The sequence below is a fragment of the Ailuropoda melanoleuca genome, chromosome 1, assembly GCF_002007445.2.
Source record: "Ailuropoda melanoleuca isolate Jingjing chromosome 1, ASM200744v2, whole genome shotgun sequence".
Classification (NCBI taxonomy): Eukaryota; Metazoa; Chordata; class Mammalia; order Carnivora; family Ursidae; genus Ailuropoda; species Ailuropoda melanoleuca.
The window spans coordinates 21501910-21518354 of record NC_048218.1 but is presented as its reverse complement, the minus strand read 5'-3'; the positions used below and the strand labels follow the sequence as shown (position 1 = coordinate 21518354).

The window sequence follows — 16445 nt, the reverse complement described above, 5'->3', positions numbered from 1 at the left end:
AAAATATAATCCATAGTTAGGAAGAACAAATCAATCAATAGAAACAGATCCATTCATGACATAGAAGATAGTATTAGTAGATAAGAACATTCACACATATGTATTTTTTACATATACTATATATCCTGTATAAAAGAAAGCTTGAGCATAATAAGGAGAGACATGAAAGATATAAACAGATTAAATAAAAATTCTAGAGATCAAAAAATGTCTGAAGTAAGAAAAATGGGATTAACAGCAGATTAGATATTACAGAAGAAAAGATTAGTGAAATCAAGGAATAATATAACTTATTCAAATAAATACAGACAGGAAATGGACTAATATATTCTTTGAGTAGTCCTATTTTTGTTTTTGGTTTTGGTTTTTTTTGCTTTAAGTATTGACCAAAGAAGACTTAGGGCCCTATTAGTCCCATAGATAGAGCAAAGAAAACACGTTCCCAAATTATTTTTAGTTTCTTCATACTAAAGTGGAAAAAATTCCATTATAGAATATCTTGCATTAATGTGTATAAAGATATACCAATGGAAAAGCAGAATGACTATAGTTAGTGCTTGTTGAAGATATAGTATATGCCGGTATTTTTTAAGCACTTCATATTATTGTACTATTTCCTAGTGTTGTGCTTCTTGCATTTAAAACATCTTTTATTTGTTTACAATTTGAACTGGATTACCATACTTCTTAAGCTGGTTACCTCACTGATTATAACATTTCTTGTGTACCTAGAACTGAGCTTGCATAATCTTATATGATTCTAACCAGATGTAGAAAGAAGCAACAAAGACTAAATACTGTGTATTAGGCAACTTGTACTGTGATAACTCTAGGAAAATAAATCACATTGAAATCTCAGTGCCTTTCAATCAAAGAACTTTATGGATTTTTAAGTAGGTTGAAGCAGCATGCTGTAGACCTGACTTTCGGTTCAGATCTTCTCTACGTTGTTGTAACAGTTCAGAAAATTGTCTAAAGGAACAGATCCTTCTTGACAATGCTGTTTAAAATTTTCTGTGGTAAGATGTATGATGTAATTAAAAGCAAAGGCCAAAGATTATAGAATAGTATAATGAAATCTCATGTCTGTTGCTCACCTTTAATAGTTATAATATTATGCCATTCCAATTCTAATATTTTTAATATTGTGATTCATCTGTTTCCAGTGGGCTATCTTTGTGCTAAACAGCGAAACATTTTAAATTTTGGATTAAAAAAACATGGAACCAGATGACCCACAGATTCTTCAAAGCCTTATAATCATGGAATCTGTGCTTATTAGTGATGACTCACATTACTGCCAGAGCAGTATGATTTGATACCATGATATCAATGTTCACAAGTTAAGTTCAGTTATGTGACAGAAGTCATTGCAATACAACTGAGAACCTTGTAACAAATGTTGACTAGGAAGGGTTAGAGTATAACATGCCTCATTTTTTCATATCTCTGGCTTCTCATACTTGTGTGACATGAAACTAAATTTTACCTCAATATGGGATATAATTTTTAGATCTGAGTATCTTCTTGGCTTCTTATTTCTTATTGATTTTTTAATAAGCAGTTGTTCTTACATTTCTTATTTTCCATTATGAAGGATACACAGAAAAAATTGGAATTCCAGAAATGATAGCGACCATCCTATTTTTCTTGGTTTCTTAACCTTGGTGAAAACACTGGAATTTTACATAGATTGGTATTTTGAATCAGTGATATTTTCTAAGTCCTGATTTTCTATTCTAGCCCCATATTTATGACTTAAATTCATGTGTTCTGAATTTTCTGAACAACCCTGATATTGAATATTTTGTTTTATTATCTTTCGATTAAAATTCCACACACAACTACACAACAAGAAAATAGGTGTCTTGTCGGGCAGAGTAGCCAACAGTTATGCCAAAATTATGGTCAAGCACTTCCCCCTTATTCAAGTTTACTTTTTTTGGAGCTCTAATCACAATGAATGACCATAATAAGTAATAGTAAGATCACAGACATGGGGTCAGGTTACTTTATATATCTTTGACTAGTATAAATTTGAGGGAGGTGATGCACAATCATTGGAATCTTAAAATTTTAAAACCATTGAATGGTATCATAGAGTTCATATCAATGTAACACTTACAGAGTGACCCCTGACACCAAAGTCATGGCCTTTGAACAGGGAAGGTCATCCCAATGAAGAGCAAAGTCAAGGATACATGTAAGCCATCCACAAATGTAATGACAATTACAGACAAATTCAATATCTAGAGTTTTATTAGTAGCATTATGGATGTAATAAAATATAAATCCCATTATTCAGTAATTTAATTATTTCTGTGTGAAATGTTTTATCATTTATCAGTAGGAATTTTGCTCTCCTATAGTAGTTTTTTCATCCTAATTTAAATTTTTTTCTTTACTGAATATACTACATATTTTTCATTGGCAAAATATCATAAATAATTGAGTTGTAGTTCATGGGATTATGAGAAAAGTCTAGCAGTAGTGATGCACAGGTAAGTAAAAAGATGATAGAGTTACTATTTCTTTGTGAGATAGAATGCCTTTAGCTATCACAATGAAATGGATCTTATATAGACCTATATATTTATCACATAAATCTGGATATCAGATGTTTTATGCCAATTTATTTACCAGATACTAACAAGTCCTAAGCTCCACAAATATTCACTTGTTTAATCTACACAGCAATACTATGAATGTTGCATTCTTATACCCATTATACAAAGAGAGAAACTGAAGTACCTCTAAGTTAAGTAATTAACTCCCGGTCACAAAGGTTGTAGGTGACACAGTCAGGATATAAACTTTCCAGTCTGGTTCTGCAGTCTTAGCTGCTATGTTATGCTAAAGTTGGCAGCATACCCAGGCATTAATATAAAATAAGCAGATCACATTCTGAAAACCATCATTTTGACAATTCTCAGTTGGAACCCCCCCTTATATAATTTTTTAAAATTAAAATCTCTGATAAGTTTATTATACTTTCACTTTATATCAACATTCCATTTATTAAAATTTCAATTTTAAATATCAGTTTTAAAGTAGTGAATATATAATGTGGGACAAGATGTATGCCAGTTATTAAAATATGGGTACATATCCTAAATATGAATATATGCATACATATATGTAATTTATAGACATACAATAGTTCACTAATGATAGAGAATATTTCCCTTCTGGGGCTTTGTGACAGAAACCTAGAAGTACTCTTTTCCTCTTTTCTTTCATCACCACTTCTCATTCAATCATTTACTAAACACTGTTGATTCCTCTTCAAAACATTTCTAAAATGCATTCACTTCTCTCCATCTCCACTACCACTATCTTTCCCCAGCACTTTATCAGTGCAGTATGCTTCCCATGGGCCTCCCATCCTCCTCTTGACTTGTCTTCACCCCACAGCATGAGTGAGCTTTTCAAAGAACATATGCATTTGCCTTGTAGGCCTACCATGTTTCATATCCTTTTCCAGTTGCTTCTAGAACACCTAAATTCCTTCCTTGTCTTTCATTTTTAACAGTTTTATTTACAAATAATTCATATAGGATGCAATTCACTCATGAAAATGTGCAATTAAATGCATTTTAGTATATTTTCAGAGTTGTGCAGTCATCCACAAAATCAATTTTGGAATATTTTCATCATCTCAAAAAGAAATTCCTCCCTTCTTGGCCATCACTCCCAATCTCCTCACACCACTTGTGAGCCCTAGGCAACCACCGATACACTTCTGTATCCCTAGATTTGTCTATTCTGGAAATTTCATATAAGTGGAAACAGTCAATCTGTATTCTTTGTTACTAGCTTTTTTCTCTTAAGCTAATGTTTTCAAGGTTCACCCGTATTGTAGCCTGTATAAGTACTTAATTTCTTTTTATTGCCATATAATATTCCATTGTATGAATATATCACTTTCTATTTATGCATGCACTAGTAGATGGACATTGTGATGCTTTAACTTTTTGGTTTTATTAATAATGCTATTATGGATGTTCACGTATAAGGTTTTGTGTGGACATACATCTTTAATTCTCTCACTAGTGTAATTGCTGAGTCATATAATAACTCTGTGTCTAACATTCTGCATAACTGTCACACTTTTATCCAAAGCACCTGCTCCATTTTTCATTCTCACCCACCAGCAGTGCATGAAAGTGCCAATTTGCCCACAGCTTCACCAACACTATTATCTGTCTTTTTGATTACAGCTAGTCCAGAGGGTGTGAAATGGTATTGTGGTTTTGATTGACATTTTCATGGTAGGTAATGGTGCTGAGCATCTTTTCATGTTCTTACTGGTCTTCCCTTGACTTTTGAGGCTCGTTACAGCAACCTTGTCCTTCTCCAGCCACTTTGTCTCTTACCCCTCCACTTTATATTGAATATTCCAGTTCTACTGAACTTTTTTCATCTTTTTGAATATGCCATTGTCCCTTCTGGTTTAGGCCTATGTAGTTCCCATTTCCTTCCTTCTTTTCTTTCCTTTTTGCTTGAGCAGAGCTAACATCGTGAATGTAACACATGCAGTTACATAGAGCCTGATACTCGGAAGGGCCCTGTGTTTACTTCAATCTATTACTGTGGTTGCCTTGAAATTCACAATATGTTTTGGACAAGAGACCTCACATTTCATTTTGGAGTAGGTCCTGCAAATTATGTAGCTGGTCTGGTGCCTGGCTCATCATTATTACTTACCCGTCAGGTCTCAGTTTAGACAGAGATACCTACAAGACATTGTCCCCCACCTCGGTAGACTGTCTTATGTGTGCTTCCCAAACTTCATCTATACCAGCGTATATTATGATTTGTCATCTCTTTCTTCCTAGCCCTTTGACCTATGAGACTAAAGGCTTTGCCTTTTTGATCCATTTTTCTGTCCTCGGAAACCAACATAATGTGTATCACATAGCTTTGTTTAATGTAGTTCAACCACACAGTTAACGGCTGAGGTGATGGGCCACAGAGGGAAAGTAATTCCGAATGTGAACTCCAGGGCCAGACAGCCTCGACATCTGGTGCTTTTGTTTGTAAGCTGTGTGGAAAGTGGGTGTTTAATATTTCTGTTCCTCAATTTCCTCATTTTTAAAGTGGGGATAATATTAGTCCAAATCTCATAGTAGTATTACTAGGATTATTTAGGATTAAGTGAACTGATAAATGTAAAACATTTAAAATAATGTCTAACTACCATTGTTACCTGCTCTCAGTGTTATATTCAATTCCTATTTGTTGAATAAATTATTGACACTATATACAAAGAGAAGAAGGGGGCACTAGAACGTAGGGAAAAATTATGTAAGTTAAGAAGTTACATTGTACATATTACTCTTCCTTACATGATTTTGCAATGCTAGGAAGAAGGGTAATTGTAAAATTCAGCTTAGGAAAATCAAATAGGAAGAAAATTAAGAAGCTGGGAACAAGCTCAGAGGAAAGATAAATTAATGCTAAGAGTAAGTATAGGTTCTTATAATGAAGGAAGAGACTCTTTCTGTTTAAAATTCTTCACAGAAATTATTCAACTTAACACAATGTTAACACATTTTTGAGAGGTTAGTTTGGGTAAATTAATGCCAGTAACCTTTGGAAAGTATTTCCTTGTTTATATAATTAGCAGTTATGCTTTGACATTACTTCTAAGTATTTGAAGTTGCATTTAATTTACAGTCGATAAAGATATAATGCCATTAGGAAAAGGCAAACAGAATGTATTAATAAAGGGATGCACATTTTCTGGATGTCTGTATTTGTCTGGAGTTCAGCATGCTGTCTCTGTTTACCTGTCCAACGTCAAGAGATCCCATGTGCCCTTCCTCTTCTCTCTGTGCCTGCTGGCTTCTTTCAGTTCCTTCTTATGCCTTCTGGGGGCACAGACTTGGAATTCTCTCTACAAAACTGTTCCTCATTCACTATTTTCAGTTCATAATGCACACTTCAGTTTATCAGGAAACATTCCTCTAACTCTACCCCACTCCTCCATTGACTCACTCCCAAGATGAAACTTTGCTATTCCTACATGGTACTTTTCAATTTATTTGTATTATTTTTTAAAATTAATATCTGCTGAACTTTAATTAACCAAGGGGTAAAAATTGTTCAGTTTTGCTCAACACGTATCCCCAGTGCCTGAGTGCTTCTTGTAGAATAATTGCTCAAGAAAACAATTGCTGAGTAACTAAGTGACATGATTCACCAATCTCCCAAAAGGCCAAAGAGGTCAATGACATCAGTATGAAAAAGAAAGATGAGGAATACTGTCACCTCAAATGTGTTATGTACTACAATTGGGTTCTAAAGTTGGCAATAAATGTCTAGTCGGGTAAGGTCACAAAAACAACCTATAAACATGATACATTGTATAATTTCAAATGTCCAACAATTAAAATTAACAACAAAATATTCGTGTTGGAGGTAATTATATAGATATTTCATCAAGTGATTCTTGAAAGGACAGTAAACTCTATAAACAACCATTTTTTTGGTAAACTCTATAAATAACCATTTTATAAAAATATTGAAATACTATTCAAATAAGCAGTTCTTAAACTGACCTTCTGGAAAGGCAAAGAATATAACATTAAATCAAATTTCAAAGAATGCCTTTCTACAAAAGATTGGAATAATAATGTATAGTCAGGTACTTTACTTTCTAATCAACTTACTTAATGCAGTGATAGAACCTGAAAATACTAGATGGACAGCTAATATGCCCATTAACCTGTCTCAATCAAATATCAAATGTCTTAAATGAATCTTTGGTAGGTGGTGAATCAAAGCCAAGATATAAATTAATTTTTTTTCAGAAATGTGTAATGCCTTTTTGTAGCACAAAGAGAAAGATGTCCTTTGAAATGTCAGATATGAGAAGGAATGACTTTGGTCTTCTAGTGTAAGTATTTGAGACAAATGAATATTGTAATTATTATAGAGCCAATGTCAAGTCTGAAAATGACTTATGATCTCCCAGGGAATCACACACCTTCCCAAAGAAATTCTGTTCTTCCAGAATTTCTGTTAATAATTCCAGATACATTGAAAATAACTTCTCAATTCTAACATCTTTACTAATACCATACTAATTTTACAGACACCAATAGATTTTCCTAAGTCAAATACCATATCATTTACAGCAGGTAGCAGCATGAGGACCTATTTGTTTTCAAAGCAGGTATATTTGCCTTTCAATTCTGTGAAAGAACAGTATTTTTCCTAATAGAAAAATGAAGAATTTGTTTTGTATCTTTAATAAGGTATTTTATCCCATTAATAAAAATACTAAATGCAAGTTTATAATTCATAGAAAATAATAGCTGGAGGAATACATTTCCTTTACTCAACTACATCTAAATTTCACTATAACTTAATTTGCTTTAAAGGTATTAGAATATAATGGTTCTGTCCTTGGTACTAGTCCAGGTGACTTTAACATAAAGTACCATAAAAATAAAAATGTTCTCACATTTGTTCAAGTATAATATTACCCTACTGGATGAATTCTGAAGTTCCAATAAGATTAGAAAAAGTAGTGTGTCCTAAGCAAAGCAGAGTTCAAAGTGGTACATTTAATAATGATATACAATAGTCAATTTATTTTGAATATAAATTGATATTTTCCCAAGAAATTAAAGGAATAATGAGAGAATCCTGCCATGTAAATATAGAAGGGGTAAAGGGGGAAAAGTTGAGACAGGGCTGTGGAGGGTGCTTATGGAAATGACAGTAATTCAGATTAATTGGGAGCCAAATTAACGGTATCCAAATTGTAAAGTGTGCTTAGACAGAAAAAAGATGTCTTAGACAGAAAAATGATGTCACATGGAAGTCCTTAAATGTCAGGCTGAGACATTGGGAGTTTATTAGGACGTCAATACAATGTTATTCATGATTATAGAGCACAAGGGATATGAAACCTTCATGAAGTTGTTAGAATTTAAAGTTTGCTTTCTAAAAAATCATTCTTAGCTACACAAAAAATAATTTCTGCATCTGCAATGAGACTTTGCTAGAGAAACGTAGGAAATAACATAATGCTGATGGCTTTTGCAGAGTCAGGGAATCTTTTCCGGTCACATTCACTTTGAGTGTGATTGTTCTCTCTGAAATCCAGAGATGACCATCAGTGTTCTTCCAAATCAGCGGCACGACTAAGACTACAAATAGGTGAAGCAGAAAGCAGATAGGTCCATGGAAACACAGTTGCTAAACATCGAAAGTGATAATGTTGAACAAGATGATAAACTGACATTTATCATCATTAAAATTAAAAATAAAAAGTTTCAGAAATTGATTCAAGATTGAAGACATGATCTAGCGTGGGACATGAGAAACAATTCAAACCATTCATGGAATGAAAAATCGCAGGAGTAGAGCAGATTATGCTGGGTGAGGGAGTGATATGTTCAGATCTGCTCATGGTGGTTTGAGAAACATCTCAAATGTGCATGCTTTGAAAGAGACATATCTGGTTCCATGGCTCTCCAGGATCCAGCCTGGAGAAAGTGACTAGAGATCACAACTGCTAATATGGGAGGGAATGAGAGTGTCTAAACACAGTGCATTGGTTACATCCAGGACAGAAACCAGGGCCCCCAGGGAGAGAGGAAGCTGCAACCCAGACTAAAAAGTGGTCAGAAAAGTGACATTGGGAGAAAACACAGGAGAGTGTGGGTTTCCTGGAAGCCGAGGAAAGTCTGCACTTAAGGAAGGAGGGGTAGCTCAAGTAGGGTCCAATGACAGAGGTGCATCAAGATAAGGAACTAATACCCATTTAGTTATCAAAAAGTGGTTACTTTGTATAACAAATTGGCCATTCTGCTTTTGAGTTTACTCATTCTAATTTTAACTTCTGTGAGTTTCTGCATTTTTTTCTTTTCTCTCAAGTAAGTAGTTGGGTTGGCAGCCAAACATCTTAAATATTGGCAGAAGAGAATGCCTTCTGCTTGAAAGCTTCACCTTTGCTATTTTTTAGCAATACTTGAGAGTTGGGGAACATATTTTTGGCCTGATCTGGGTTGCATAATGCATTCCCAGCATGTTTTTGTTTCTTTGTTTTTGAAGAACATTTTTGCGATAATGATAGTCAAAGAATTATGAGTGATTGATATGGTTGTATAGTAATTGCATGCCTGTATAAAACTTGAAAGCAAAAAAGTGATCATATTGTGTCCAATCAACTTCATGTTTGAAAAAGAGCTTTAAAGTAGTCTGTCGATATTGATAAAAGAAAATAAACAAGTTTTAATAATACAAAATACAGGTATTGAAATTTATTTGAATTTCAGTTATATAGAAAATCAAGCAATCATTATATTATTACATAATAACTTAAATATTTCAAAATAAATGTGTGGCATGCAGTTTTTATTGTGGCACAAAAACCTCAAATATTGAAAATAATTCAATAATAGTAAAGTACATGTTGCAAATGAATTATTCAATGCCAAATCTCACTACATTTCCTGATTGTACAAAGTGAAATTCAGTAAATAAACTGTCTCTGTTTAAAAATGTGTGCTATAAAGGTATTTAAGTGATTTAAGAAAACAACTGTAGGTTTACCAATTAGGTTGCACACAAGAATTCTTATTTGAAGTGTAATCTATAGTCTATTGGATTATGAGCAATTCATTGATTTGCATCAATATTCATGGAGTATGTGATTAATCTTTTCCATGTTGTTTCCATTGACTTTCTAAGAATCACTTATATAGTGCTGTTTTTAATAATTTATCTCTTAACGGGTCATGTACTAAATAGGCTTATGAGCAGTGCTGTTTCATTCATTCAAAAATAACTATTAATTCTTCTTAATAGCTTTAATTTTCATACCTCCTGATACATTGTCTTTACATGGTTAAATAGGAAACTAAAGTGAAGGAGGAATACCATTTTCTGGTGGGTTTCAGCCAGAATTGAATAGGCATTGTTGTTCTGTTGTGTTTACAAGGAACATAATTGGAAGCCCACAAAGCGCTTCCTAGAAGAACATGCAAGCTTTTTAAAAAGCACAGAGTGCACTAAATAAAAGAGGTTGATAAAGCATGTGTTGAAGTTTTCACTACATGTTAGTATCCCTGTAAGCAAGTGGGCAGGTGAAAGGGAAAAGCCAAAAACAGTAAGTCATAAATATAGAAACATTGCTTTCAAAAAAACGTAATGCAGGTAAGACTATTTTCATTTATTATATATGTGATAAACACCCTATGTTTGGTCATCATTTCGTACGAAACAAGCGTAAAATCTTTCTTTTTCCTGAATCGATGTAAACAGAGCCCGGACGGCCGTATCGAAGTCAAAGGGCAGCATGGAAGCTCGTCACTGCATATTAAAGATGTGAAGTTGTCAGATTCAGGGAGATATGACTGTGAAGCTGCAAGTAGGATTGGAGGGCACCAAAAGAGCACGTACCTTGATATTGAATGTAAGTTATTTTCCTTTTGTATGTTTATTAAAACAACTTTTTTCTGCTTTGAAAAATATGAATTTTGATAGGATCATCAAAATACCTCTATAGTTCAAGATTCGGTGTTTGACGCATAGCCCTAGAAGGAACATAGCCATTCAGAGTCAGTTATTAGAGACATCTAGTGGATGTTATAGGACATTTCACAGTGCTATATATTTAATGGTTTTGATACTGCTTTTCTGAAAATTGTGATTTTTCTCTTTTGTAGTGTTTAACCTGAACGCAATATAAATTGAATTGCATTAGTTATCAGTAATTGGTTAGTATCTCCTTAGAGTTTTATCTATTTATTTATAATATTAATGGTCCTCTGTTTCACCTGTGTAGTTATTTTGTTGAATTATTTTACATCCTCATAAGATATGAAATAGTGTTTTTAAAATGATTGAATAAATCAACATTCATATTTTATCAGAATAACGCTTGTTGTCTGTATGTGAGAATTATGACAAAGAGATGTGAGATTTGGGGAATATGTGGGTAATGTAAATGCACAATCCACCTTACGTCATTGAATGGGATTTTAGAATAATTTCACATATATGTTCATAAAAAGAAAAAATTTAATATTATTTTTGATAAATATTCAGGAATCATCAATGTTGGAGATTCTCTAATGTTCAAGAGGGCGTAACTATCATAGTGGGAGTGTGTAAGATGCTCTTAATGACATATTTCTATTGGAGAATTTCTAGTACATTAACATTGATAGAATGTAATGATAACTGTGAATGAGATGTATTTCTTACTGAGAATGTCTTTAGAAAGCAAATATTGCCTCAAGAACAGACACAAATAATCCATATTATTTTACATATTCATAAGTGTTCTTGTTAAGAAATTCATGGAAAGGCCAATTAAACAATTACAAAAAATATGAAGGATATTAAATAATCATTTCACAAATTACAGATTTCATTTGCTAAAGTTAGAGAACTTCTAAGAAAGTTGTTTTATTGCCATCATACATCTTAAAAAAAAACAGAGAGACAAAAAAAGCCATGATATTATTTAGGACACACAGAGGAAGAAGTGATGATAATAACTTATTTAGCTTTTTTTCCTAGTCCTGTTTTCTGCTATTTTCCCATTATATATATATTAATATGTTATGTATTAGTATATATAAATTTTTGTCAAGTCAACAGCATTTGTAGCAAATTATAAATATTTCTCAAACTTTCAACATGTTTGTTTATATTTTGTAATTCAAAATATGTATTTTAATCAAAAATTTACTTTATTATTTTTTTCCTTTTCTTTAATGTGGACCTACATGAGCAAAGTTTAAGGGTGCCAAAACATGATTTATATTAGAGTTGCCCAACCAGTTTGGAAGGAAAGTTCATAGAATACTTCCAGCCTCTTCTCACCGTGCTAAAAAAGTGGTAGGAATCATATTCTCTTAATAAAACTTAATATAGGGTTTTTTTTCTTTGCATTTTGTAAATATTTAAAAGCTTATTTGACATATCATATAATTATTACTAAATCACTCCTTGTAAGTACTCAGAAAAGTGGAGCTCATGAGAAATGAGCTTTGTCGATATTTCCAAAACACAGTAAGGCAGACTGGGTCATATAGGCAATATTAGGTTACTATACCAGTGCTAGGATTGGTGCTATTAGTTGTGTGACCTGCATCCCTGGGATCTCAGTTTCCATATATGTAAATTAAGAAGGTTGAAGGAAGAAATTCTTGGGGCTTCATCATACTTAACCATTTAAAAATGCTTTTATTGAAGCATAGCCACATCCTTCAAAGGTGTCCTAGAACTTCTGAATTGCCCTCCATGCACACCTACCTACATTTTAATTATGAAATAAATAAAAAGTTAAATTAAGATCTATAATTTATGTGTCTATGTTTTAAAACCTCATTGAAAAAAATTTTAAAAAGCCAGACTATATCAAACTTAGGGTTTTTTCATTGAGCTGTTTAAGATTTATAACCAGTACTGAGTGATTATGGACACAAAATGAATAAAACACAGCTCATGCTTTATTAGAACACTGGGATTGACAGAGATTTAAATCAGACCTCAACTTGAATTCAAATTTCACAGTGATAGATGGAGAAAAATGTCAAGATAATGTGAAATGCTGACGTAAAATGACGTGAGATTTTTAGTTGTTAGTGATTTCAACTAGGTAGAAAATAATGGGTCAACACGTGATTGCATGTTGCAGTACAAATTGCATGTTCTTGTGATCTTTTAATAACCTAAATACTTTAATACAAAACAAACAAACAAACCATACTTAGGGCTCTCTGGTTTTCAAGGACTGATACAACAAAGTGCAAATTGTTTTTGATCAGATTGCTTTAAAGGTTTAGACATGGGTCAGCCTGTTTAGTTTTCTGAAGTTAATTTTTTGGAAGACTAAAGCTCATGAGCAAATTTTATAGTATCTCTTATTTAGGAAGGATTAAAAAAAAACTTGCTTTGTAAAAGAATGTTTCGAAAATTCTTTGAACATTCCTTGAGATTGTTGTTTCCTGGTGATTAGAAGCTGTCTAGGTAAAACTACTTCAAAAATAATAAAACGGTTTTTTTCAACTATTAGACCATTGTTTTAAGAATAATTTTTGTTTTGTTTTATTTATAGCTTTTAGGGCACATGATCGATTTTTCCTTTTTTTAAAAATTAAATATTTAATTTTATTCTTCTTCAGTAGAAATAATTAGAAAAATAAATACCCCCTTTTGACAACTTTATTGAAATATAGTTAGAGCATCGTGCGATGCCAATATATAAAGGGCAAAATGTGATCAGTTTTGACATAAGGATGTGCTTGCAAATCTATCACAATCATCTAAACAAACATTTACATCACCCCCAACGATTTTNTAGAAGCTGTCTAGGTAAAACTACTTCAAAAATAATAAAACGGTTTTTTTCAACTATTAGACCATTGTTTTAGGAATAATTTTTGTTTTGTTTTATTGATAGCTTTTAGGGCACATGATCAATTTTTCCTTTTTTTTAAAATTAAATATTTAATTTTATTCTTCTTTAGTAGAAATAATTAGAAAAATAAATACCCCCTGTTGACAACTTTATTGAAATATAGTTAGACCATGGTATANCATCGTGCGATGCCAATATATAAAGGGCAAAATGTGATCAGTTTTGACATAAGGATGTGCTTGCAAATCTATCACAATCATCTAAACAAACATTTACATCACCCCCAACGATTTTCTCAAGCTCCTTTGTAATACATTTGTTCTTTCACTCTCCTCCCCAGGCAACTGTTAGTCTACTTTCTATCACTGTAATTTAGTTGCACTTCCAAAACTTTATATATATGGTATCATACATTAATTTTAATTTTTTGCTAAACACTTTCAGTCAACATGCATTGGTATGTTGAATACGAATCAAAAATTTATAATATTTTCCTGTTTTTGCATTGTGTGGATAAAACGGAGTTTGTTTATTTAGTCTCCTGTTGATGGGCATTTGGTTGTTTTCAGTGTGGGGCTATTACAAAAGGTTTTGTGAACATTTTTGAACATTATGTAGACATAGTTGTTCTTTTTTTCTGGAATAAATATGTTTCTTTAAGGAGCAAAAGATTTTAATTTTTCTCAAGTCCAACTTATCAAATTGGATTCCTATCATGTTCGTTCTAAGAAATCATTACCTGAACTAAGGCCACAAAGATTTATGTCTAGGCTTTCTTTTTATTATTTTATTTTGTTTTGTTTTTACTTTTTTTTTTTNATTTTATTTTGTTTTTACTTTTTTTTTTGAAAATTTTATTTATTTGTTTGAGAGAGAGAGCACAAGCAGTGAGGAGGGGCAGAGGGAGAGGGAGAAGCAGACTCCCCTCTGAGCAGGGAGCCCAACATGGGGCTAGATCCCAGGACCTTGGGGTCATAACCTGAGCCTAAGGCAGATGCTTAACAGCTGAACTGCCCAGGCACCCCTAGGCTTTCTTTTAATGTTTTGTTGATTTAGATTTTGCATTAAAGTCTATGATCTATTTCGCATTCATTTTTGTTGAGTCAATATATATTATTTTTTCATACATCTATCAAAATAACTCAGCACTATTTTCAAAAAGACTTCCTTTTTCTAACCAAGGATTTGCCAATGTTGTTGATATTTACAAAATACTAGCTTTGGGCTTTGTTAATTTACATTCTTTATATATAAATCTATTTTCTAATTTGTTGATTTCCATTTTATTTTCATTATTTCCATTCTATGTATTTTGGACTTGCTTGATCTTTGGTTATAGATTCTTGAAGTGAAATATTCATTACTTTAGATATTTCTTTGGGCTTTGTTAATTTACATTCTTTATATATAAATCTATTTTCTAATTTGTTGATTTCCATTTTATTTTCATTATTTCCATTCTATGTATTTTGGACTTGCTTTGATCTTTGGTTATAGATTCTTGAAGTGAAATATTCATTACTTTAGATATTTCTTGTTTTCTAATATAACCATATAAAACTCTCAACTTCCCACTAAGCAATACTTCATGCAACCCAAAAATTATGATATGTCATATTTCTTTTGTCAAATAGTTGTAAATATTTTCTAATTTTTCTCATGATTTCATCACTGTTCCATAGTTATTTGTAAGGATTTAATCTCCAGATATTTAATGTTTTCCTAGATATTTTGCTGTTATTAATTACTCATATAATTTAGTTTTGTTTAAAAATACCCCATTGTGTGATTTTAATTCTTTTTTATTTATGGAGATGTATGTTCTGTGTCAGTAAATACACAGTGTATATGAGAAACAGGTGTATTCTGCAGTCATAGAATGCTGTGTTCTATAAATATCAATTAGATAGAGATAGGTGACAGAGTTGTTTAAATCTTCTGTCTTTACTGACTTGTTTTGTATAGCTGTTTTATCAGAGTAAGAGATGTTAAAAATCCTCTACCATGATTGTGAACATTTCTCTCTCACTTTAATCCTGTTGAGTTTTGCATCATGTATCTTTAGGCTCAGTGAGGCCATGCATATGGATAGCTTGTATGTTGTATTAATTTTCTATTTCTGCTAAAACCAGTGACAACAAACTTAATTGCTGGAAACAACATAAATACATTATCTTTCAGTTCTGGAGGTCAGAGGTTCAAAATGATTTTCACTGGAATGAAATGTCTGTAGGGCCGTGTTCCTTTGTGGAGCCTCTAGGGGAGATTGTTTTCTGTCCATTTCAGCTTCCAGAATCTGCCCACATTTTTTGGCTCTTGGTCCTCTTCCATCTTTAAAGTCAGCAATGGCAGATGGAGTCTCTCTCACATCACCCCACTCCAATTCTGCTGCTTTTCTCACATCTTCTCTGTCTCTGACTTTTCATTACATGAGACCCACATTGGATAATCCAGGATATTCTTCTCAACTCAACATCTTGAACTTCATTACAGCTGCAAAGTGCCTTTTGCCATGTAGAATAACATGCTTACATGTTCCAAAGATTATGAGGTGAATATCTCTGGGTTGGGGGGAGGTCATTGTTCTCTCTCCCACATATGTCTGCCTCATAAATTACTTCTTTTATTCTCCCCACTAATCATTTGTCTTGATATACCTTAACTAATATTCAGATAACTATTCATACCTTCCTATGCTTACTGTTTGTACACTCTTTTTCATTTATTTACTTTCCACCTAGTTGTATTTTTACGTGAGATTAAATTGTGTCTTTTTAGGTAGCATATGACAGAATATCGCTTTTTTCATTCATTCTGTCAATCTCTAACTTAACATTAGAGTGTTTGAAGTAGGGATCAACAATAAATGAGCCAGGTAATAAATATTTTAAATTTTCCTTATATGGTCTCTGTCACCTACAAACTATCTTAAAGGCTCGTTCATTTCTCTCTTACAAATGATTAAAAATGTAAAAACCATTCTTAACTATAAGAATACATATAAGAGGTCCTTGGACTATATTTTGCCCATAGTTCATAGACTAGACTATTAAAT

General features: G+C 32.5%; 1 protein-coding gene across 2 annotated transcripts in view; it reads left to right on the top strand.

Moving 5' to 3' along the window:
- The window catches only part of NCAM2 (neural cell adhesion molecule 2), a 523501-nt gene that overhangs the window by 375881 nt on the left and 131175 nt on the right, over positions 1 to 16445 (top strand). For both annotated transcript variants that reach the window (XM_034656641.1, XM_034656649.1), the window contains exon 9: positions 10282 to 10432. In XM_034656641.1, the coding sequence (XP_034512532.1) occupies positions 10282 to 10432 (151 nt within the window). The remainder of the gene's footprint in view (positions 1 to 10281; positions 10433 to 16445) is intronic.